At 36.0% G+C, this 24902-nt stretch overlaps 1 protein-coding gene across 1 annotated transcript in view; it reads right to left on the bottom strand.

Annotated features, from left to right (window-relative positions):
* Positions 1-24902, bottom strand: part of LOC149531000 (exocyst complex component SEC5B-like) — a 165054-nt gene that overhangs the window by 123186 nt on the left and 16966 nt on the right. Inside the window, exons 4-6 of the mRNA XM_089808482.1 lie at positions 2063-2257; positions 1735-1862; positions 1468-1626 (exon numbers count right to left, since the gene is read on the bottom strand). Coding sequence (XP_089664608.1) covers positions 1468-1626; positions 1735-1862; positions 2063-2257 — 482 coding nt within the window. The remainder of the gene's footprint in view (positions 1-1467; positions 1627-1734; positions 1863-2062; positions 2258-24902) is intronic.

Raw genomic sequence — 24902 nt, 5'->3', positions numbered from 1 at the left:
CTACCACAAACAATCGTGATCCTCATTTGGCCTACAATACCTACTATGAAGAGCAAAATTGTCAACTACAAGTCAGCAATATTTACAAAGGTGGCTGCAAATCACATTGTCAACTCTTATGCACAAAACATTGTTAACTCTCACAAATCCTAGGAGACTGTTTTTTCACCTTATGGAGTACACCCTACTCTAATACAACTTGGTGCATGGCAAGGTTTGAGAATCCAATTAAGGGCTCTCAAACCAAGCAGATTCGATCAACACACATGTCTAACTGATACAAAACACAAACATAGAGATGGAGCTTCTCAAAGCTGTTTCATTCCCTATGATAAAACATTTACATCGTACAAAAGCCTACAGCTTGTCACAACACCAAATATCATTAATATTTGAGACTTACTAGTTTGTGAAAGATAAAAGTTTTCCAAAACAAGAGATGATTACCACAACTTTGGAGGATGCGTATTTATACACATCAAGGACTTCATTAAACTACATTACTGTATCCAAGAGATTAGGATGACCACAAATTGGCACTCAATTCTAGATTTACAATTGTCCACTTAGGAGGATCAAAGCCTGGATTCTCTAAGATGTATTGTAGAACTAATTGGGATCCAAGGCTTCAATTTCAATGATCCCAAAACTATGGCACAAAGTTAAGCTCCCATGATAAAACTTCTAAGAGCAAAGAGAGTATGTACCCAGTGAACAAGCCTCCACACAAATAATCAAAGTATCTGAAAGATATGAACATTAACAAATTAAGATAAGGTTGTATTAAACAAAACAAATGATTCCCTAATGTCCACAGGTGATAGAACATTATCAGACAGACTCCACATAGCATAGACTGTCAAATCAGGGAGAACTAAAAGAATCATTCATGAATACGTGCCATAGGAAAGCTACAACAAGACCCCTATAAACCAATGCTGAAATATTCTAGAACTATCAAGATAGCCAAGGAAAAGCAATAGCACTCAATCTTGGAACACATAGAATGAAACATACATAATAGAGGAAAAGTAAATAGAAATGTTTAGATTGCTCATAATGGCATAGTGTGAAGATTAAATCATGGCATAGTGTGAAGATTAAATCACGGTGTTATGGTTCTTGCCACAAAGGTTCAAACCCCTAGTGGGGTGTAACTGCTGAGCATTCATATTTGGGATGATGTCTCCATCATTTTACATTTAAAAAAACTATTATATTTTTTAGGTTGACGCTAAATTGTTGTTTGGTTAAGGATGCTCCTATATAAGTTACATAGCTATTAGAGTCCAAATTTACCTTGATAGACGACTTGCCAAATAAATGTTTTACAAAAAATTAAATATGTTGTTCGGGCCATTAGATGAGCTCATATGATAAACCAAACCCATTGCAAGCTTCTACATGTAAATTTCAAATCTTTCATGCCTATGCTGTTGATGAGTGAATCAACAAAAGTATACATACATGAGAAGGAAGCACGATTGACTTTGCTTTCCGATATTCTCTGACTGCCAAGTCATATTCACCCTTGTTAATATTTGCACGAATTGCGCTGGGTAAATTGAACAACGTACGAAATCTTTGCAATGTCCCTTGCACAGATCTTATTTTTTCAACTTGAACCTGTTAAAAATTGAGAATTCTAATATTAAAAACTAAAAAAGCTAGTACAAACCGATTATGAGTTATAGTAACTAAAGCTCTTGCCAGTGAAATGCATTTTGTTCTCACCTGACGTTCAAAAAGTGGCCCAAAAGCACGGTTTGCAACGCTTCCAACATCCTCAACCGCATGTTTAAGGTGAACTGTCCCTGCACCTTCTGGATCTGACTCTATCTGCTTTAGTTTTAGTTGAATATCTGCAGACGGTACCCATAGCTGTTAGAATGTAGAAGTGAGCAGGAATAACTGCTAAAAATATTGTTTATTTACTTTTTGAACCAAAAAAACCATTTTGAAGGATTCATTAAAATTTCAAAAGGCTAACAAATTATTTTTCATAATATATAAGTAAGAACGAAATATAAGTACCCCCTTATAATAGCCAATATCAACATACCATCAATTGTAGTCTTGCAAGAGACAAAGCAGTCAAAGTTCTCTTTGACAAGCTGCTTTCGTTGTTGTGTCCTGTCACGTAAATCTGTTTTCAAGGCTAGTGCACCAGCTTCTAAGTCTGCTGCACTGGTATTTTGGTGTACACGAGATAAGAAATATCTTGCATCAAAATTTTCTGAATGGTACATAACCTTCTCTGCAAAGAAAGTGGCACAGTGGCTATTCTAATCAGAATAATAAATGTAGTAAGTGTTATCCAAAACTAAGGCAATCACTTTAAGACATTAATTCAACTTTTAATTCTGTTCTGAACATTGTTTGTCTGACAGACTATTTTTTTCTCTGTCAGCAAAGAGAAGCAAAATGCAAATATAAAAACCCAAAATATTTGTAATGATTTTCTCTAAACCTGCTTGTCACGTTAGTTTGCATATAGTTTTGAAAACTCAATTGTGCATGGCTACCAAATTCCTTTCAACAACAAACAAGAGGAGGGCATTTAGTAAATCCACAACCATCCTAGAATGGATAATATATCCATCATACTGAATGATTAGAACAAATATTTAATTGAGAAATAACAGAAAACTAGCAACAATATAAACTTGTAGAATTTGCTTTACTAGAGCAAGGTAACACAAGCATTTTTTATTTCCCTTATTTGAGATGCAAGCTAGACACGTGGATATTACAGCCACATAAATCCTAGACGTAGTAAGCACTCTCCATGGCTGGCTACTTATCTCATTTGGCTTCCAAATTAGTTTAAACTGTTATATCTTTCTGTTGTATGCCAACACTCGTATTAACAGTGGTATAATGCTAATTTGTCTTAGGGTAAAATAAACAGGTTTATTTGATAGATGCATCATGATTATGTTATACATCCAGGCTCATCATATTATAGATCAGTATGACCAAACTTAAACATCTTTACAGAACTATTTCTGTGCTGTGCCTGCAGTAACACTAATACAAGGGAAATAATTACGCCGTGCTTTTAGGTTCGTCACGTTGGGATCTTAAATGAGAGTTAAACTGAGCTTGACAGTGCCAAAATAACACCATCATTAACTTCATTTGTATTGATAAGAAGTAAATTATTTAATCATTCAAGTATAGAAAGGCTGAAAGCATACAAAAGAGTGACTTTAAAATTTAAATCATCCAATACATATGCATAAGGTAGAAGTGAGAGGAGGAAAACAGACTATAAATGAAGGCCTGTTCTCTTAGATAGGAGGTATCAAGTATATTGATGAGATCTTACACGCAAGTCTGCAGTGAATGTGTTTGAACCTTGGGCCAAAAGCCACTTACAGTTTTTAGCCCTAAGTTAACATGTAGAACTTTTGATCCAGAATTGGGAAGCCAACTTGTGGACAACGCATTAAATTACTAAATCTGATCCTCTAAAGAGTGCCCCATATGCCATCAATGTATGACTTCAGGCAACCTAATGAGGAAAGAGTTTGTACTATGTAGTGTTGGACACATGTTCAAATCCAGAGGGGGGTTAAGGTTGTATGCTTGTTGAACAACATATAAATTAAATGAAGAAAGAATCCCCTTGTGTGACAATTGTATGAACGGCTTCTTGTGCACCAAAATGGCGCATCACCTAGCAATCACCTTAACAGCTATCTTCACCTTTAGAACATAAATATTCATTAAAAAAATGGAGAGGCAAACAAGAGCGTTTGAGACAAAGATGAAATCTTACTAGCAACACATTACTCAAACATTACCATGGTGCGGTCCTAACAAAAATTCCAAGGGTTGGCTGGTGTTGGTAGTGGAGTATGCATCCCATGTTTCTTGTTTGCAGGCTGTGTGATGCTACACCCAATTCATAATCAAAAGCCATTCCCAATCATTAGCCAATAGTAATATATCCAAAAACACTTTCAAGGTATCATACACATTAAATACATTCCCACCCAACTACAAAATACCAATTAAATTGCTTTCAAATGCTACTTTGATGATCCACAAAGGTGTCCATGATGACAGAAAGTTCAACCTGCAAGTATAAGTCCATACCAAGAGCTTGAAACATGCCTAGAAAATTAAGTTTTTTCAAATTACTAGAGACAAATGGAAGCCCACAACTGAGAATGGTAATCAATATTGGAATGAGAGGTTAATTCAAGTAGCCAGCAACACAATTACTGGCACCTTGACCAAAATTGGTGTTCAGATGGAATTAATATAAATTCATAGTCCACTTCTCGTGAAAACTATTATGCACCTTCTCTGAGTTTGCAAAATCTGGTGATGCTTGTAGTCAATGTGAATGAATTTTTTTTCGAGGCTACAAATATTTTTTATTCAAAGAAATTTAAATTATTACATGTACATCGGATAATTTCCAGATAGATAGTTTTCAAAATAGACCATATAGGAATAACCCACTGAGGATTCCTTCAGCGCCACTCAATCTTCCAAGCAACATTAAATCTAAAAAAACACCAGCCTTCCTCCTGTTCAACACAATAAAATATCCCAGCTGATAATTTTGGACAAGTTGAAGAATCTGATGGGATTCATCCTGGGCTAATCCATACCAATCGGTAAATTACAATTACCCATCTCCTCTGAGACCAGAGTGGACCACCTTATTCCACTCTCCAGGAATATGGACAAATGATATTTAGATGGAATAAATGTGAATACATAAACCATTTCTAGTGAAAATAATTATGCAAATTGCTTTAAGTTTGCAAAAGCTGGTGGTGTTTGTACACAATGAAGATAGATAGCTAAAAAAACAGACCATAAAAGAATAACCCAATGAAGATTCCTGAAGCACCAATCAATCTTCCAACCATTAACATTGAATATACATTCTGTAACAGACTTTCCCTGAACCAACACGTACAAATTATCCCAGCTGATCTATTTGGATAAGTTGAAAAATGAGATGGGATTTATCCTGGGCCAATCCTTACCAATCGGTAGCATTACAATTTCTCATCTCCTCTGACGCCCATTTAGCAAGACACTCAGCCACTGTATTCCACTCCCTTGGAATATGGATAAATGTAATTGAATCAAAAATTATGGGCACACAAAGAACTTGTCTACCTATCTGACCAATTCTCCATGGGGATTCTTGTGAATTCCTTTTATTCAAAAATAGTGCCACAATCATAGAATCCATTTGATATATATCTTTTTTCCACCTGACTTAACAGTCCTTTTCTAAATCTTTAAGAATTTCCCAAGGTTCCATTTGATTATTTGTATGCAAACCCACATAAGTAGGGGGGGAAATGGATAAAACTTTTAACTACTTTAATCAATTTGAACAAACCATCAATGTTAATCTTAAAGAAACCACTAGAAGGAGAAGACCGCTTACCAAACCTATTCACCCTCCAAAAAGGTTGCTTTTTATGACAAAGTTTAGTCTAGGTAAAACCAAATGGATCAAACTTGACTTTAGCAACACAAGCATGTATGGAAGTCAGGTTTACATCGACACTAAACTTGGCCTTAATAGTTTCCTTAAGCATAACCTTAATTTTAAGCCAAACTTGCACATTATACTCTGATATCTGGAAAATGAATTGGTATTTCTGTAGCCAGATCTGCCAAAAGGACAAAAGGACCAATCTCCCGCAATGCCTTAAGGAAGGACGTTGAAGCTAGGATTGGCCAATATTATCCCAAAATCCTGACACAGATATAGCTAATTATCTAGATCTATTCCAAGTATTCTACCATGAGCTTCATATTATTTTAAATAAGGAATAAAAATAAGAGATTAGTAGTTTCTTCACTGCTGCCACAAAGGAAAGTTCCCTGGAATCATCTTTTCCATATATTCTCCCAACTTAGCTGATTGTTCTAATTTAGCGAGAGATGACAAGTAATATTTTTGGCCAACTGATTTTATTCCAAATTTTCTTAACCAAGGGAAAAACACAATTCCCTTGTCCTTGTTACTACAAAGAATGATATCCAAGGGTAACAGAATAAACTCCTTTATTTTCGAGGCCCCAAGATACACTATCTGAACCCTCAAGTGAACAGCATGAGCAATTTATATGAATAGTAGAAAGAATAAATCTATCCTCTATAGAGCCTCACCTTGGCCAGTTCACAAGATCTTTCCAACAATAGATTAAAGACCTGCCTAGGGAAATAGAGTACTCATATCAACTACTTTTGACCAACCTGGCTCTACAAATGCTTTGCTCAAGGACTACAAATGGGGACAAAGAGGATAGAATCAAAGGGTTGTTATCCCATGAATTTGTCCAGTATGAAGCACTATCTCTTAATAAGAGAGACCCCTCTCTTAATTGTGTTCCAAATAATGAATTCTTTTCAAATTAATTCCATTTGTAGAATATCTTTATCCTCCACTCCTCCCCAATGATTATAACAGATAATTCTTGCTCAAGTTTAATCTATATGTTTGCACCATCACTAATAAAATTTGGCAGCTAAAGCCTGATTCCCAAGTCACATAGCCTTATTCAGAGTCTTTATAATGTCCTCTTTTTGAAAGAGGATATAATAATAAATAGTAGTTAATAAAATTAAAATATTAAAATAAATTAAATAAAGACAAATAGTAGTTACAAGTTAATTAAGTTTTTTGGAAGGTCAAGAGGCATACAAAGATGAGTTGTGTGATGAACCCGAGAAGTTGAGGCCACCTGGCCTGGACGGCGGTGCTGGCTGCCAACTATGAAATTTGATCTCCTTCCAACAAAATCAGAGAAAGATCATATTGTGGCCATCTGTGCAATCTTCTCTTCTTTATAAAGAAGAGAATCAGATTTTGGTCTTGAATCTTCTAGTAAGAACCACCAACTTCTTGAAGAAGCCCAATTTTGTCTTGTAGTGACAACTGTCTCCTAGAAGGAAAATTGGATTTGTTTTGTCTCTAGTAGCAAACCGCTTTAGGGTCCTCTTTGGAGGCAGTTCTTGCTTGTCTTAAGCAACAAACTGTCCTAGGATTTCTTGTGAAGGCAGTTACCTAAACCACCATTAGTTAGCTTAAATTGCAGCCTTTGCTTTGTTTTGGGGTCACGCTGAATGATTTGTTTGATGTTATGCACATCTGATGAAAGGACGAAACTTACACAAATCACCTCTGCTCTATTAAGAAATAAAGTCCACACACAACTGAGAGGAGGGAATGAATCCGTTGTGACCAATTAAACTTAAATCCAAACTTATAACTCTCAATTCAACAATTCCAACAATGATGCACAACAAGAGAAAACCATACACCATAACGAAATGAAAACCCTTGATCAAAGGGAAAACCCCAATGAGGATGGCACCCACAAGATAGCGTACAATGTACATATATATAGGTTCCTTGTGAAAGGATGTGACCCTGTTAGGAGCTAATTATAGTGCATTCAATGCAACAGTCCCTGTTATTGAACAGATCCCTGTTAGGGTACCTTGAACCCCTATAGAAGGTTCTAACCCTGTTAAAGGTTAATAAAGAAACAAGTAGGCCCACTGCCTAAATGCTCCAGCAACTATGAAGATCAAACTTCAGGATAAAATACCCAAATCAAGTGAACTAACTGTTCTGCAACTTACTTGCCAAAACAGTTCCTCTGAAGCTTAATACAATCAACCAAATCAATCTCTGCTCTGCGCTGATCATCCAGCCTTTAAGCTCGCATCCATTGACCATATACATAACATAAATGATATCCACGGATTCTTCCAACCAAGGATAATAACTTTCCTTTATACCCTTACAAATAATTAATTAGGTCGGTTTGTTAAAGCTTCCCCAAAGTACATTAATTACATATGACCACACTAAGGAATGCATACCTTCATAAGCATCTTCACAGCAATTACAATAAGGTTCCCACACATTACAATATAATTATTATAATTTTACAATGATAATCAACACATTTCCTCAACCCAGTCGGCTGCCAATAAAACATATTGCACATTTCCCAACAGAGACCATTCCAGAATAATCTCTACGCCTTGCTATCATGAACATAGTTGCACGAACATGTCTACTACCACTATCCAAGCTCGCTGATAAGATATAGAAAATATGCAACCGATTGTCTCTGACATTATTTCCCGTACACAGGTCTACTACCAGTCTTCACAAAATGAACTGTAACTTATCCAGATTTCAACTTAAGTTCAGCAAACATAGATATGATATCTATACTCATCTGTAAACACAATTCTAATCTTGCATAGCTTAACCTGTTACATGCCAACTCCATTGTACCAATAATCACCCTACGATATACAGAATCTTTGTTTGTCATGATCATGTAACTATATGATGTCATCAATGACAAAACCTGTCATTAATACAACACATAAACGGTACATCCAAGTGCCAACCAAACCTCTATTTCTAACACGCTCTACTGTGTATTGTGCGAACTCTATTTTGGATCTAAAATATTTGTAGCTTGAAATCTAGTGTTTAAGAATTCTATGTTTTGTAAGCGAATTTCTGCTATTAAATTATGTTTGTGACAATTTCTATGAATAAATCAGAATTCCAGAATTTGCAGCTTCTAGTAAATCTGTGTAAGCACTTTAAATGTTTGAATAGTCTAAAAGAGATTTGGAGTTCAGTTTATTTTCTTGAATCTGTATTGGGTAAGCAGTATGTTTTTTAATTTACTAGTTCAATTAAAATATAAGGATTCAGATGATAAAGACCTTAAGGTCTTTAAAGTGGTATCAGAGTTTTAAAATTACCAGCTGTGGGTTCATTTTATGAGTGAAAGAGAGACGCAGTACCACCAGAGAAAGAAAAACAAGAGTTCCACCATGGGTGAGGGTGATGAAGAAGCAAAGGTCTTCTTTAAACGTTCTGAAGCTCTGCAGGTCTAACAAAGACATTAAAAGAAATCGAGAGGGCTTAAGCAGAACCAAGATGGCACAAACTCTGTCAATGAGATCACAGAAGAAAGTACTGCTAACAGAGGAAAGTCTGACAATCAGAGTGAAGGATGCAATGCCGATGAAGTAAGAATTGTCCATGATGGTGAGAAGAATTCAACCAAAATATTTAGGACAATTTTTTTGTCAAGTGAAGAGGTCAAGATGGAACAACCAGACTAGATTGAGGAAATGGGCCACCTTTAGCGGAATATGATAAGTTGAGTGAGACAGTTAAAATGTTTACCCTGCGTACTGTGGACTGAATTCCAAAAGTGGGCAGAGGAGGAAGGAGTATAACAAAAGAAAAGGTATTCAGCATCACTTAGGTAAGATTACTTTCCCCAATTTTGATGGAACAAGTAGCACAACAGTGAGATCATGGTTACAAAAGTTGGAAATTTATTATTCATTTAACCCAGTGATAGAAGAAGCCCTCAATTTCACCACCTTACACTTGGAAGGAGTCAATCACGAGTGGTGGTACCATGGACTTGTAACTCAAGGACATAACATCTCTACCATAGAAGATTTCAGTCAGAGGCTTGTTGAAAGACTCAATAGAACCAACTCCGAAGTTCATATCCATAACTTAGGCCTAATAAAGCAAGAAGGTAGAGCAGAAGATTATGTATCAAAATTTGAGAAACTTGCAGGAAATTGTAATAGTGCCTGATATGCCAGATAGGAGGCAAATAGTACTCTTTGTAGAAGGATTAGTTGAGCCACTAAAGGACTCAAGGAGTTACTTAAAGCCTTAAATCTCACAGTATTTCTACAGGCCATCAAAATAACCTTCAATGTGGAGGACTAAATGGTCAAGGATACTATCAGCAATAAGAGAACAGTCCCACCCATACAGTTCAATAAAACTTTTCATAAAATTCAAATACCTCCCAGGATGCCTCTAACAAGGCCCAACTAAACAAAAGTCAATAGAAATGAATTGAGACAGAAGAAGTTGTGCTTTACATGCAAAGAACCAATGACAACCAGGGCGGGCTAATACATTATATTGAGGTAATATTTTGAGGATGAAACAAAAAGTGAAGAAACTGATGTTGAAGATAAAACAGACACAATCAAGGAGCTTGAAGGTGGTATGTGTAAAAGAAGATTTGAAAGGATGGCGAGTCATCATCCTCATTGACAGTTGAGCCATCTATAATTATGTAAATGAGGAAATAGTGAGGAGGCTTAATCTGAACACAACTCCCATGGAAGGGTTTGGAGAAAAGGTAGGTTCCCCAAATGGAATTGTAAATGGTGGAATATAAAATAAAGGACAATTTTTATGTAATTGTCACGGATATGAAAGTAGTTATTGCTTTTGTGTGTTTTTCGTTTGTTTATTAAGAAAGAGTTAAAATTTCTGCCAAAGAAAGCATCTTTCCATATTTTTATTACGAAGTAATTGGAAAATATTTGCTTGATATTAACATAGACCAAGAGGTCAATTTATACAAGAGACTGAACGATGTTTCCTTAAGTAACAATCGTAAAGAATAGAAACATTCTATTCTAAAAACAAAAAACTAAATATTAGAAACATTCTAATATATACAAAAACATTAGAATAGATAACCATTAGATACTAAACAGAGACAATAGAAACTATCTATTATCGTAATAATTTTCAGCCTTCATATTCATTCCATTTCCAAATAACTCCACATTTCCAAAATATGTAGTCGGATTTTTAAAACCCAATTACACGTTGGACCAAAATGGCTGCAATCCACACTTTTCAGGCATGTGTTGATATTCATAAGGATGGCTTAAAATATGTCAAATATGGAAGTGGATTCCTTTCGTTGCCACTGGATATAAGCAAGAGAAAGCTTTGCAATTTGATTGCTACACTATTCTAGGTCCAAAATCATATCATCATCCTCAAAAATTATCTGTTGGGTTTTACCGTTTTCCCTAAAAAACGAAGCTTTGTATTGTCAGGTTTTGAATGATTTTTCAACTCAAAAATTATGTTAGGTTTTGATTGATTTTTCACCTCAAAAATCATGTTGGGTTTTGATTGGTTTTTCACATCAAAAATCATGTTGGGTTTTGATTGATTTTTCACCCCAAAAATCATGTTCGGTTCGATTTTCTCCTAAAAATCATGGCCTTTTGCGGTTTGTTTTCGAGCATTATGCTCATCTACAAAGTTTTGGTGCATTATCCAAAGCACCATCAATAGTCTTCTCAGCAGACATCCTATGCTCCAAATTCAGAAGGTCCCTGGAAGAAAAACATTCAATGCAACTATTGCCACGAGTTTGGGCACATGAAGGTTGATTGTTGGAAGCGCTTAGTTGCCCTATCTAAGCAATCTGGTTTGCAGCCCACAGTGAACAGCGCAGAGCACCTTGATCAGACAGAATCCACCTTTTACGCTTTTTGACAACTTCGTGCTCTAGATAGATTAACCATTAAGGGAGGGTATTACAATAATAGATAGTTTATATTATCTCTATTTAGGATCTAATGGTTATCTATTGTAATCTTTTGTAGATATTAGAATGTTTCTAATATTTGGTTTTATGTTTCTAGAATAGAATGTTTCTATTCTTTACGATTGTTTCTTAAGGAAACATCGTTAGTCTCTTGTATAAATTGATCTCTTGATCACTGTTAATAACAAGCAAATATTTTCCAATTACTTCATAATAGGACATGTCGTGACTTTGAGAATTTGTTGCAACATGAAAGTTCCAAAGGGTGAAAACATCTTCTAATGGGATTGGATCAATGAGGGCTTTTGGGATTTGAACAACAATGACGGATCTATGGAGGTTAAGTGTTCAAAATATGATTTAGATACTTTATGAACACTTACAAAGGCTGGAGATTATTCGAACAGCTTCTATTTTGGGAAAAATTGACCAAAATTGGGTTTTCCTAGTGGATTGCATATGGGCAAAATATAGTCTTTTGACTTGAATGGCTAAGAATGCAAGTAGGTTTTTCTTGGAGGCATGTGGATAGGAGTTTTGTAAATAATCATCTTTTTATATGCAAGAAAGCTCTGCAAAATTTGTGCAAGCATAACTGTGATTTGTTGTGCAAGTTCTAAAGAGAAAGTGAATAAAACAAGCAATTAGTTTCGAAGCTGTGTCTGGAATCGATTGTGATGATACAAGTTGGAAGTTGTGACTGCAATTTGTGTTACTCTTTAGTTCATGCAAATTTTATTTGTATCTGGAGTTGTTTCAAAGCTGTGAGTGGAAACAATTGTGGTGATATAAATTGGAAGCTATGTATGCAATTTGTATTACTTTTTAGTTCACGCATCTTATAAGGATCAGTTACTTTCATGTCTGTGTGCTGATATAACTTAAAGGTTTAAAATTTATAAGTCATTTCCATCTAGAAGTCTGTGTACCCCAATAGTAGAGACACATCTTTGAAGGATTGCGTAGGAGTCTGTGAGCTCCCTAGCTGTCCTTATAGTATAGAAAAATAAACATAAATCTAAGTTAGTACGCTTACAATCATCCTGTGAGTTGATTTAAGTTTATTGGTATCACTGTTCCAATTTAAAAATAGACGTGTAGTTAAGAGATCCATCTCCCCATTACCTGCTCCACGAGTAAGTGGGTTCTTTCCTGAAAAAAGAGGAAAGAATATTGGTAACACACATTTCAAAATCTCTAAACTTCTTGCTTACCTTGAGTTGATCCAAGTAATGGTGAGAAGGGGGAGCCTTCCCGTTAATGTTCAAGAGACTTTGTCTCAGAGGATGTGGTCGATACTCCAGTTTTGTGGCAAAAGTTGTACAAACTGTGTTGCAAAATATCCACCCAACAGTTTTTGGTGACTCTAGAGGGGATCAAATGCATTCAAGAGCCTCATGCTTTCGTTTGAAGTTTAATATCCTTGCTAATATCGTTTGAGTATTACGAGTTATCATACTGGAGAGTTTTGAAAAAGTTTAAGTTCTATTGAATCGTCAATTTGGGCTCAGCATGCTAGATTTGATTTGCTTACCAAAATCCCTTCTCTATCTTGAACTACTAGTTTTCCTCCTTCAAAAAAGAGGACATCCATTCCCAATGAGAATTCTCAGTTTTCACTAAAATCTCTTATTCCTGCTACTCATATCCCAGCTATTATCAGTATGGCTACTAGTCCATGGGGAGCAACTTTTGGCCCTTTAAATCTTGCAGCACCTTTACATGCCCTTCCCTAAGGTGCCCTTACTCAACCAGATAGCATACATGCAATGCTCTGATATCACATAAATGTTACAAGATTCAAGAATTGGCAGATTAACGGATTTTCGGATGATTGATTTATTAACAGAGGAACAAATGTGTTCCTTATAAAGAATTACAAGGACGTTGTTTCTAAAAGAAACAACATAGACAAAAGACGAAATTAGAAACAAGACCGAAGACAGGATAGGAAACATTCCTATCTGGACTGAAGACAAAAAAGACGGGATAGGAAACATTCCTATCTAGACTGAAAACAAAAGAGACAGGATAAGAAACATTCCTATCTAGACTGAAAGACAAACTATAGACAAGTAGTTGACCATTGTAGAAAGTATTTAACTAAGGAGATAATATCTTAATAAAGATATTAAAGATATTATCTTAATACCCTCCCTTAACGGTCGGAACATTCTGGGATAACTGAGATCCTCCCTAGATCTACATAACGCTGAAACCAAGAAGTTTTGCCAGAAGAGTGCTATGACTCAAAACAGATTGCAATTACAAAACTTCATTTTTGTGGAAAAACGGTAAAACCCAAAATCTCACGCAACCTTGCGTATTACAGACAACATGAAATGATTTTTGAGGAGAAAATCAACAAACCCAAAAAAATAGAAACAGATTCAAAAGGCAAAAAATGCAGCTTTGCCTTGATCATGAAGCTCGACAACTTGTGCTGTTGGTTGGGAAGCATTTTGCCTTGCTTGGGCAGCCAAACGTTTCCAGCACTCGAACTTCATATGGCCAAACTTGTGACAATAATTACACTGTACATTTTGCTTCGTAAAGCCATCCAGGGATTGAGCAGAAGGTTGATGCTGGGAAGGCTGAGAAGACTGATGGTTGTCGACGTTCTGTTGAAAGGCTTTTGCAGAAAATGCTTGCTCTGAGGAGGCTGTAGAAGCACTGCTGCCAAACTGTTGTTTCCAACAATCTTGCTGTAGAAGTTTGGTGCATAATTCTAGAAACTTCAAATCAACATTAGTTGGCGTAATGTTGAGTGTTTCTATGAAGTGCTCATAGGATGATGGTAGACTTTTCGGAGTGATGACTACCATATCCTCTTCCTCCATTTTCCAACCAATAGCTTCGAGTTGATTAGGGATGTCCTTAATCTTTGTCAGATGCTCTTGTAAGGACATACGTTCATCCATCATAATGGAGAACAACTAATTCTTCAGAAAGAATGCCCGACTTTTGTCAGATGTTTCATGCAGCTCCTTCAGATATTTCCAGATTTCCGCAGCTAACTTGCTGGAAGGAATTTGCGGTAGCTGATCATCGATAACAGAGAGCTTAAGAAGCATAACAACCTCTCGATTGCGATCATCAAACTTATCTTGCTCTGCTTGGTCGGAGGTCGAACGAGTCTTTGTGCCTAGAACAAGCTCATCCAAATGACGATATTCGAAGATGGTTAACATGCGTTACTTCCAATGATTATAATTGTGGCCATTGAATCGTAGACTGCCCTCCAACATCAGATTAGTCAAAAATGCCATTTACACGAAGTTCAAGGCAATGTTGAGGCTAACCCAGAAAAAAATGACAAGTGCCCAAAAGAGTAGACGAAAAACCCACGAGGAATCTACAGTCACAATGTAAATCCACCGGCCTAAAAATCGAGGCACGAAAAATGAGGTAAGGTACTCATAAAATTTTGACAAAGACCCAGATGAGGTCTTGGAAAACCCACCACGAATCTGAAAACAAAACAAAAATTCTGAGGTCAAAAACTAGGGTTTTGAGCAAAATAACAGTCGGTGGCCAAGGAGGTCGAATAAGCAGAGAAAATGGCTGATTTTGGTTTGAAAGTCGAACCAAAGGTCTTGCAACTACAAAGACGTCAAGACTGGGTGAAGGGCGCAACGTTTTTGGTAGGAAAAATGCGACATTCAAGGCTTTCAAAATGCCATGAAAAACGGACACCGGATCGTAAGTTGCAGAGCAAAAACACGAGTTAAATACCAGATTGAGTGTTGTGATTTGCAAGAAAAAAAGAGCCCCTAGCTATTGCGGACACAACTTACAGACCAAACAAAAACTCCAGGCCGCAAGCAAAATAATATCAGACATGATTTGCAAGGCACGATTTTTACCAGTCTTGAGCAGATAAAAACGACCAAGGATATAAACAACTTTCGTTTTGTATGGACACGATTTGTAGATTCATAAACCCTAGCTAAAACTCAGATGTGCACAGATAAATTTCTCAAAGAAGTAGAAATCCTGGACGGGCTATAGAGAAATCCTTAGAAATAATTTCAAAAAATTTAGCAGATAATTTCAAAAGAAATTATAAATTTTTCGAAAAATTCCTTATAATGGTTCTAATACTATGTCACAAGATTCAAGAATTGACAGATTAATGGATTTCCGGATGATTGATTTATTAACAGAGGAACAAATGTGTTCCTTATAAAGAATTACAAGGACGTTGTTTCTAAAAGAAACATTGTAGACTGAAGACAAAATTAGAAACAAAACTGAAGACAGGACAGGAAACATTCCTATTTGGACTAAAGACAAAAGAGACGAGATAGGAAACATTCCTATCTAGACTGAAAACAAAAGAGATAGGATAAGAAACATTCCTATCTAGACTGAAAGACAAACTACAGACAAGTAGTTGACCATTATAGAAAGTATTTAACTAAGGAGATAATATCTTAATAAAGATATTAAAGATATTATCTTAATAATAAAAGCCACTGCTAGTTCTGATTCAAATTACACAGACAAGACTCACATAGATAGCATAGGAATTCAGTCGAACACTTGTCAAGCAAGAGTACAGTTATATCATTCTGAAATATACATTTATTTCTCGGAGGCATTACATCAAAGACTTTGCACATTATCTTTTGTCAACAAGTAAATCACTGTTCTGAACTTAATTCAAGTAGTTTGCTTTTGTAGAATGAGTAGAAAACCATGGCATCATATATACTACGAGCGTTTAAAATTCCATTGCTTTCAGACTTGCATATTAATAATTTGCTCCAAATGACAATAATGCAAATTTATGCCATTATCATACACGATGAGCATAAAGAACTCCAATGTGGTCGGTTTGACCTCTACAAATGGCAATCACTGTTTGGAGTTGTTGCTCTTAAGAGAGATATTTAGTCATGCACAGAAAAATATAGCAGCACTTGAGATTTTGATAATGAACAGCAATGGCTACCCGCAGCACCTCGGACTTGAAGTGCCAATGTCCCTTCTAAGCAACTACTCCGACTCATAAGTAAATCTGGGCATTTATTGGTCTGCAATTGTCTGCAGATGTAGCTCTTGGTATTCACGGCAGGATGCATTTATGGCAGAAAAAACTTCAGCTATGGCTTCCGTTTGTGACAAAGCATAGCCAACAGAAACGCTTCATTCTGAAATATTTTGCCCACAACTATATCCAAAAGTATTGAACACAATAATCCTTCAATGATAAACGCTAGAAATGTTTCTCACAAAATCAAAGCTCATCATTGAAATTCATGAGTGAGCTCTGGATGAATCCACTCTTAATGAAGGGATGAGTTTCCCTCCAACCTTCACTACTTCCAAGGGATTTTGTCCTTATAATATCTAGTCACTGATTTCCAACAACAATGGAGAAATAGTCTCAATATCCCATTCTCATAACATATCTCAAATGAAAGGATGGCCTTGCTTATATAGCTTTTTAGTTGGTGAATGCTTGTACTTTTTCCAATAACAATGTAACTTAGTATAACTTTATTATAGTCACTTCATAATTCAATTGATTATATGCACTTAATAATCAATTGCTATTTTAGTATAACTTTAATAATAATTGTAATATTAACTCCATCATTAATCATCGCAAATCAATTCTGACTTCCTCACCAGGAGGCAGCCCATAACATTCACTGTTGACCAAGGTGCCTTACTAAAAATAGCAAGGGTCCATCTCTCTCAACCCTTAATTTACTATAACTAGTAAAACCCTCAATACCTGATCAAAACAAGGCGCCAAAGGCCATAACTGCTATTGAGGCCAGTATAGGTGCCCTGCCAAATAGAGAAATGCTGGATGAATGACTTACTATTTATAGTAAGTGTATTAAACTGAGCCAAACAAAGAGCAATCCTGAATGCTTATGTTCTCTGGAAGAGATACAGCCTCATGTTTTGCCAACTAGGAACACTCAACCATCTGACTTAGCTTACGAGGGTCAATGATAGGTTAATCCAAACAAACTTTAATGCTCGCGAAAAATGAGGACATTACAAAGAGAAGCCTAACATGAACTTTGCAGTAAAAATTGGAAAGACTGAAAGTTTGGGACATGCTAAACTCAAATAACTTTTTTGAATCCATGCAATCTATCTTAATCAAAAATATTGCCCAGATTTTGAATCCCAGCAAACCAAATCAAAATTAGTGGCATACGATTGGATTTTTTATATGTGCTCAAGATTTTTTTGAATGTTAATGTTGCATCCAAGAAGATCATCATAAAATACTAATAACATAGCTGACTAGAGATGTATAGGGTTTATTACAATAATAGATAGTCGTCTATTATTAGTTAATGGTTATCTATTGTAAATATCTAATTTGCTTTCATTTCTTAGCTTTCTCTGTTAGAATAGAATATTTCTATTCTTTATGATTGTTTCCTAAGGAAAAGTCGTTTTATTCTTTTGTATAAATTGACCTTTCGGTCTCTATTAATAACAAGCAAGTATTTACCAATTATTTCCGTAATACGGTATCAGACCCTGGACTTTAAATTTTTTGAAATTTTTTAATTTCTTTCAAAATTATCTTCTCCAAAAATTTCGAAATTTTTTCTGAAGTCTTTCATGGTTTTTTACATGCTTCAAAATACCTGACATCGGGTAGGGTTTTTAAGAAACTTGTGTCTGCAAATTTGTGTTTTTTCTTCTAGTTCAGAACTGGACACATCTACAACTCGTAATTTTTTATCTCCTCTACAAAATCGCGACTTCAATCTTAGAAATCACGGGTTTTCGTCCTCGGACATCTCAGGTTTCCAGAGTTCTGTTTGAAAGATCATGTCTGCGATTGCTGAGGCCTTTTGTTTTTGACAAATTGTGGCATCCATTCACGTTTTTTCGAGTGTTTGTCAAATCGCGATTTTAAGGGTGAAGAATCTGCTCGTTTAGTGTCCATTCTTCTTCATCCATACTATCCCTACAAAAATGCGTCAATTTTGAAGAAAAACGGGCATTTTGACCTGCAAACACCATTTTCTGTTCTTTTTGACCTCCATGGCCACCGACCTGGTTTTTTGTTCATAAACCTAGTTTTTTGAGCTCAAAAATATTTTTTGATTTCAAATTTTTGATGGGTTTTTCGAGAGCTCAACTGGGTTGTCAATTTTTTTGGGTGCCTCAATTTTCAAACCAGTGGATCCAGAAAACGACAACATATTCCTTTTGGATCAAAAGCCAATTAACCACACCCCACACGCCACAACAGAACAATGTAGTTGAATGTCGGAACAGAACAATCACCGAGATGGGTCGATCCATGCTCGAACACAAACATGTTCCAAAGAAGTTTTGGGAAGAAGCAGTTAACACTGTAGTTTATCTGTTGAACCGGGCACCTACAATGGCGGTCAAAGGTAAAACTCCTGAAGAGACCTGGTCAAGTCACAAGCCGAGAATCAGTCACCTGAAGGTTTTTGGCTCCCTTGCTTTTGTTTGGATCCCTGATGCATCACACACCAAGTTGGATGCCAAGAGTCAGAAATTCATGCTTGCTGGATATAGTAGTCCTCACAAAGCCTACCGCCTAGTCGATGTTGAGAACTTGAGACATCTCGTCTCATCTACAGTCATGATGTAGTCTTTGATGAGCAGCGAGGACCTTTCATGCTTGTTTCTCATGTTCCTGATCCAGTAGACTAGCCTATGAAGGCTCATGATTTGGGAGTTTAGCTTCCATTAGGTCCACCTGATGGGATGTTACATCCCAATTTTTGCCCTAATTTCTCTTAGTTAAAATTAGCCGTTGAACCAGAATAAATTTTCAAGTTCAAGTGAAGTTAGTCATTGTTCCATCATGGTAGTTATAGTCGTTGTTTTATTTATTCATGTTCATGTGAAATTAGCAGTTATCTTAAGGTGTTGCATCGATTTAAAGAACTAAATGAATATATAGTTTTTAGCCGTTGTGTTCATGTGAAGTGAATATAGTTTTTAGCCGTTGTGTTCATGTGAAGTGAATATAGTTTCTAGCCGTTGTGATCATGAAAATATTTTTTTAGCCGTTGTTCAGTCAGTTATTATTTATGATGAAATTCCTAACGATATTATTTAACAAATTATGAATTATGAAATTGATGTTTTGGCGAGAATCATTGTTTTTGAAGGTTGCAGGATAAAGACTCGAGAAGGAGGGGAAGCATTACGAAATGAGGTCATACGAAAATGGAATGATCATATGACCTAGTTGTCAGGAATATCAGGTTTGATCAAAAGTCACCATGGCAGGATTGTTAAAGCTTGACAACAAATATCAAAGTGGGAAGTTACATGAGCTAAAAATAATATAAGATTAAAAAAAACTAAATAAGAAAATTCTTACCTTTATTTAATAGTAATATCATTTAATAATATATCATTATTTTGATTAAAATCATAATTAAATATTTGCAAAGTGGCACTATTATATTAGATCTATAATACAATAATGTCACCTTGTATATACTTAATTATAATTTAACCAAAATAATAATATAACATTAAATTATATTAATAAAACCTTTTTCCACCTTTTGTTCCAACGATTCATATTCCAATCGATGGAAATTCAAATCGCATTGTAGTCTTGTAACGGCAAAAGTTGTAAAGCCGTGCAACATCAATTTATATGTGGTCTCTATCGTTTTCGGGCAGTAACAACAATTTTCGTCTGTTTATGATTCCGCCATAGTCTCAGAGCCTCTATATCCTGCAATCCGAGTTTGTTCTTTATCTTTTTTGCTTTGAATCTTGTTCTATCCGACTAAGATTCTTTTGCGGCATATACATTTAATCCAGTTACGAATCATCATCTATTTTGAAAGACGTATCACCTGCAACCTTAATTTCTTCCTAGCGCAATATCATATTGCTGAGCAGAACCGAGATCTTACTTGCGTATCACTGAGCAATGGAATTTGCGGGTAGATTGAAGAGTTTTTAAAAACAGGGCACATTGAATCCGTAGCCAAGTAAGAATATGATAAATCTTCTTAACTTCTTTCATTCATGTTTTTCTCAGTCATTTCTGGGTTGAGTTGATATTAAATGTAAGAGTTGGGTGCACTGAGTAGGGTCCTGTTGTTACTATGTGCTCATCATATTAGAAAATACCAACAGAGAGCTTGTACCTATGAATAATAATAAAAGTAGTTGATACTTATGATGGTGTCGATAAAGGAAGTAGTAAGACTTTTGTTCTCATCTTATTTTGTTTGTTCTTACCACTTCATTCAACCATGTTTTTGATTGTAAAACTATACCATTGTCAACCGTGTCATAAATCTGTTGAACTATGTCATGAAATGTTTTGTCCCAATCAATCAAAATCAGTAATAATGATCAACTTTGAATACCAAAGAAATTCTGAGCATGCAGAGTCATAATCTTATGAAAAAGTATAAGATGTAACAGATTCAGGCACCAAAGAATCACCAATCAAAAGATCTGTTGATGGTGTGAGGTGTAGATGACTCTGACAAAAAGAAAAACGAGAAAGACATAATTGATATTATACAAAATAATCTGAAAAGCTCATGTAATTCCACTTTGATAATTAATTGTCAAGCTGAGCGGTGGAGATCGGGTTATAAAAACCCACCTCTGAAATCCCTGGCCAGGGCGATAAAAGCGCAAACATGCCACAACAAAATGATCGCGTTGTTGTCCTAATGCTTCAGCTATTCAATCGAATAGCTGTTAGGACCTCAACCCACTTGAGTACTCCGATGACTGAATCGATGAACATCCCGAGCCTGACCTCAGGGCAGGGAGGACCGTTCTATTTATTTAGAACTTGTGGGGATAAGTAAAAAGGTCCACGGTTGGGAGGTTAAGCCTACGTTAATGCTTCTTCTCTCACCAAAGTCAGACCTTGGTCAATTAATTGGATAAGTCTCTCAAGTAAATTAGTACGTATCTTTGTCTTATTTAAGTTTCTTTATTTCTTTTATGCAATGTATATATAACTGAAATATTCTTTCTCTGTAAATAGATGTATCATAAATTGAATCTTTTTAGTATGATAGTTTGCAGTTTTTCTTACAATAGTCTAGATCAAGGTTAAATTTCAGTATTTTCAAACGTAAGAATGAATTTGAAAATTCAGTAATTAAAATAGATTTAGAATTTAGATTAACTTCAGTTTTAGTTTAGATATATTTCAACAGATAATTAGAATATTAAAATTCAGCTGATTTTGTAGTTGTAAAAGAACCTGATGTTACATGGGAGGACTCCAGTAGCTCCTACAGCTCCAGTTATACCAGTGATACCTGTACAAACACCTTCAGCTTCTCCTGCAAGATCACCTCGCTTTGTAGATGCTTCACCTAAGCTTGATCCAAATTCTTATGATGAGGAACCTGCTGATCAAGCATCTACTAATACTCATGTTGGTCATTCCCCTATCCGGCCTAAGTGGTGGTCTACAACGCTTGCTGATCTTCGTGATGATGAGCTCATTGATGGGAGAACTGCTCAGAAAAAGAGCAAAACTATAGATTTTGTTAACTTTGCTCTCATGGCCAACATTCATAGAGTGTTTGAACCTCAAACATATTCCGAGGCTAACGGAATTCCAAAGTGGGAACAGGCCATGTTATTTGAACACCAGTGCCTGCTAAAGAACAACACTTGGATCCTTTTTTATCTTCCACCCGTAAAGAAACTTATTCGCTGCAAATGAGTCTACAAAATCAAATACAAATCGGATGGTACTTTGGACAATTACAAAGCTCATTTAGTGGTAAAGGGCTTTTCTCGGCGTCAAGGCATTGATTATGAGGAGACCTTTGCTCCTACCGCAAAGAAGAGCACCATCAGATTAGTCCTAGCCATGGCAGCACAGTTTGGCTGGAAGGTCCATCAGATGGACGTCAAGAGTGCTTTCCTGAATGGTGATCTCCATGAAGAAGTCTACATGATGCAGCCTCCTGGTTTCAAGGTTGTTGGTAAAGACCATTAGGTTCTTAGATTGGTAAAAGCTCTCTATGACTTGAAGCAAGCCCCTCGGGCATGGTACATAAAAATTGATAAGTACCTCAATAATCAAGGCTTCGAGAGGAGTTCTTCAAACTCAAATCTATACATCAAGACTACTGACAATGACATCATCCTTCTGGTTATTTATGTGGATGATCTTATCATTACTGGCAATTCGGCATCTTTGATTCAAGGAATCAAATAGAATTTATGCCAGTCTTTTGATACGACTGACCTTGGGCTCATGCATTATTGCCTAGGTGTTGAAGTTTGGCAACACTCTTATGGTATATTCATCTCTCAGTCCAAATATGTCAGGGCCCTGTTAGACAAATTTCGTATGCAAGATTGCAAGTCTGCATGTACACCTATGGAGAGAGGTCTCAAGTTATCCACCAAGTCTAATTCTCCTTTCGTTGATGATACTACATACAGGCAACTAGTAGGCAGCCTCATCTACCTCTCTGCTACTAGGCCTGATATCAGCTTCGCAATCAGCTATATTTCACGCTTTATGACAGCTCCTAAGGCTGATCATTGGATGGCAGCAAAGCGTGTGCTTCGTTATGTGAAGGGCACTTCAAATTATGGACTTCTGTACTCTCAAAGTTCTAATCCTAAACTCAGTGGGTTCACAAATTCAGATTGGGTAGGCTCTGTTGATGATAAAAAGCCGACTTTAGATATGTGTTCAGTTTGGGATCCGAAGCAGTCACATGGCCAAGTAAGAAGCAGCAAGCAGTTTCTCTCTCCTCTACAAAGGTCGAATACAAAGGGACTATTAAGGCAGGATGTGAAGCTATTTGGCTTCATCGGATGCTTGGGGATATGCAGCTGTCACCAACAGGACCGACTACTCTATTTGTTGATAATGAAGGCGTTATTAAGTTAGCACGAAATCTAGTCTTCCATGAACGAACCAAGCATGTGGATGTTCACTGTCATTACATACCACAGCTGGTTGAAGACAAGACTATAGATTTGCAGTGTTCCTACCACAGATCAGACTGCAGACATTTTCACCAAGCCTCTTGATACTGATAAGCTTGTCAAATTCAGAGGACAGCATGGTCTTCTAGATAGATTAACCATTAAGGGAGGGTATTGCAATAATAGATAGTCATCTATTATTAGTTAATGGTTATCTATTGTAAATATCTAGTTAGCTTTAGTTTGCTTTTGTTTTTTAACTTTCTCTATTAGAATAGTATGTTTCTATTCTTTACGATTGTTTCCTAAGGAAACTTCATTTTATTCTTTTGTATAAATTGACCTTTCGCTCTCTATTCATAACAAGCATTTACCAATTACTTACATAATAGGGTTATTGGTACCAATATGGGAAGGGAAATGCAATTAAAATTAGAATAGGTGAGCAGATGAATAAGGGTGTGACTATATTATTTATAAATGTAGTAACAAAACCTGTGGCTACGGTGATGTGATATTTGTTAGTAAAATGGAGTTTTGCAACTAAGTAAAATGGAGTTTTGCAACTAAGTGAAATAATATATGAATATCAAATGTACCTTGACCGAAGCAAATGCCATTGCCAACTGTTCAACCAATCTTTCCTTGAACTTCAATGCAGCTTCCAATATTTCAAATTTTCAATCAACTATATGATCAACCAATGCTAAACTAACTTCACATCATTTTAATACCAAACAACCCAAAGTTTGTCCAGCTGGTCATCTGTTCATAAAATAATATTATGCTCTTCAAAGGGGCCTTGTTCAATGCTTTGTAGCGGATAATGAAACATCACATCCTGACAAAAGCACACTAGAACAACCAAAGCTTAAGGTGCTCTCATATGTGCTATTTGGTGTCAATTGTTGAATCTTACAATTAATTCCATCACTTTCGCAAAACATACAGCTGATTCATATGGACCGGGTATGTTTATTAGGCAAGTTATAAAGAAATAGAAGATGTTAAATAACTTCAAATGATTTACCTGAAATGGTGCAGCACCCCCTATGATTTTTTCAGACATCATTTTATTATGCTACAATTTTGGACATCATGTTGTGAAATATGAATTTCTGAAAGATATATAACCATGTGACTTATCTTCTTTCTTCTTCAGCGTTGATCATCAATAGTACAAAATTCATAGCTTTGCCACTCTCCTACTTGCACCGTTTGCATCATTTAGGACACTTTGGTAGTAAGGATTGGCCCATGTACTCTGCAGCCTTGATCTCCCAAACATCGCCTTTTGAAGACTTGCACATTATCTTTTGTCAACAAGGAAATCACTGTTCTGAACTTGATTCAAGTAGTTTGCTTTTGTAGAATGAATAGAAAACCATGACATCATATATACTACGAGCGTTTAAAATTCCATTGCTTTCAGACTTGCATATTAGTAGTTTGCTCCAAATGACAATAATGCAGATTTATGCCATTATCGTACACGATGAGCATAAAGAACTCCAATGTAGTCGGTTTGACCTCTACAAAAGGCCATCACTGTTTGGA

This window comes from Cupressus sempervirens, chromosome 11 (genome assembly GCF_028749045.1).
Source record: "Cupressus sempervirens isolate cs-2001-9-10 chromosome 11, ASM2874904v1, whole genome shotgun sequence".
NCBI lineage: Eukaryota > Viridiplantae > Streptophyta > Pinopsida > Cupressales > Cupressaceae > Cupressus > Cupressus sempervirens.
Note: the sequence above shows the minus strand (reverse complement) of the source record. Positions and strands in the feature narration are given on the sequence as shown.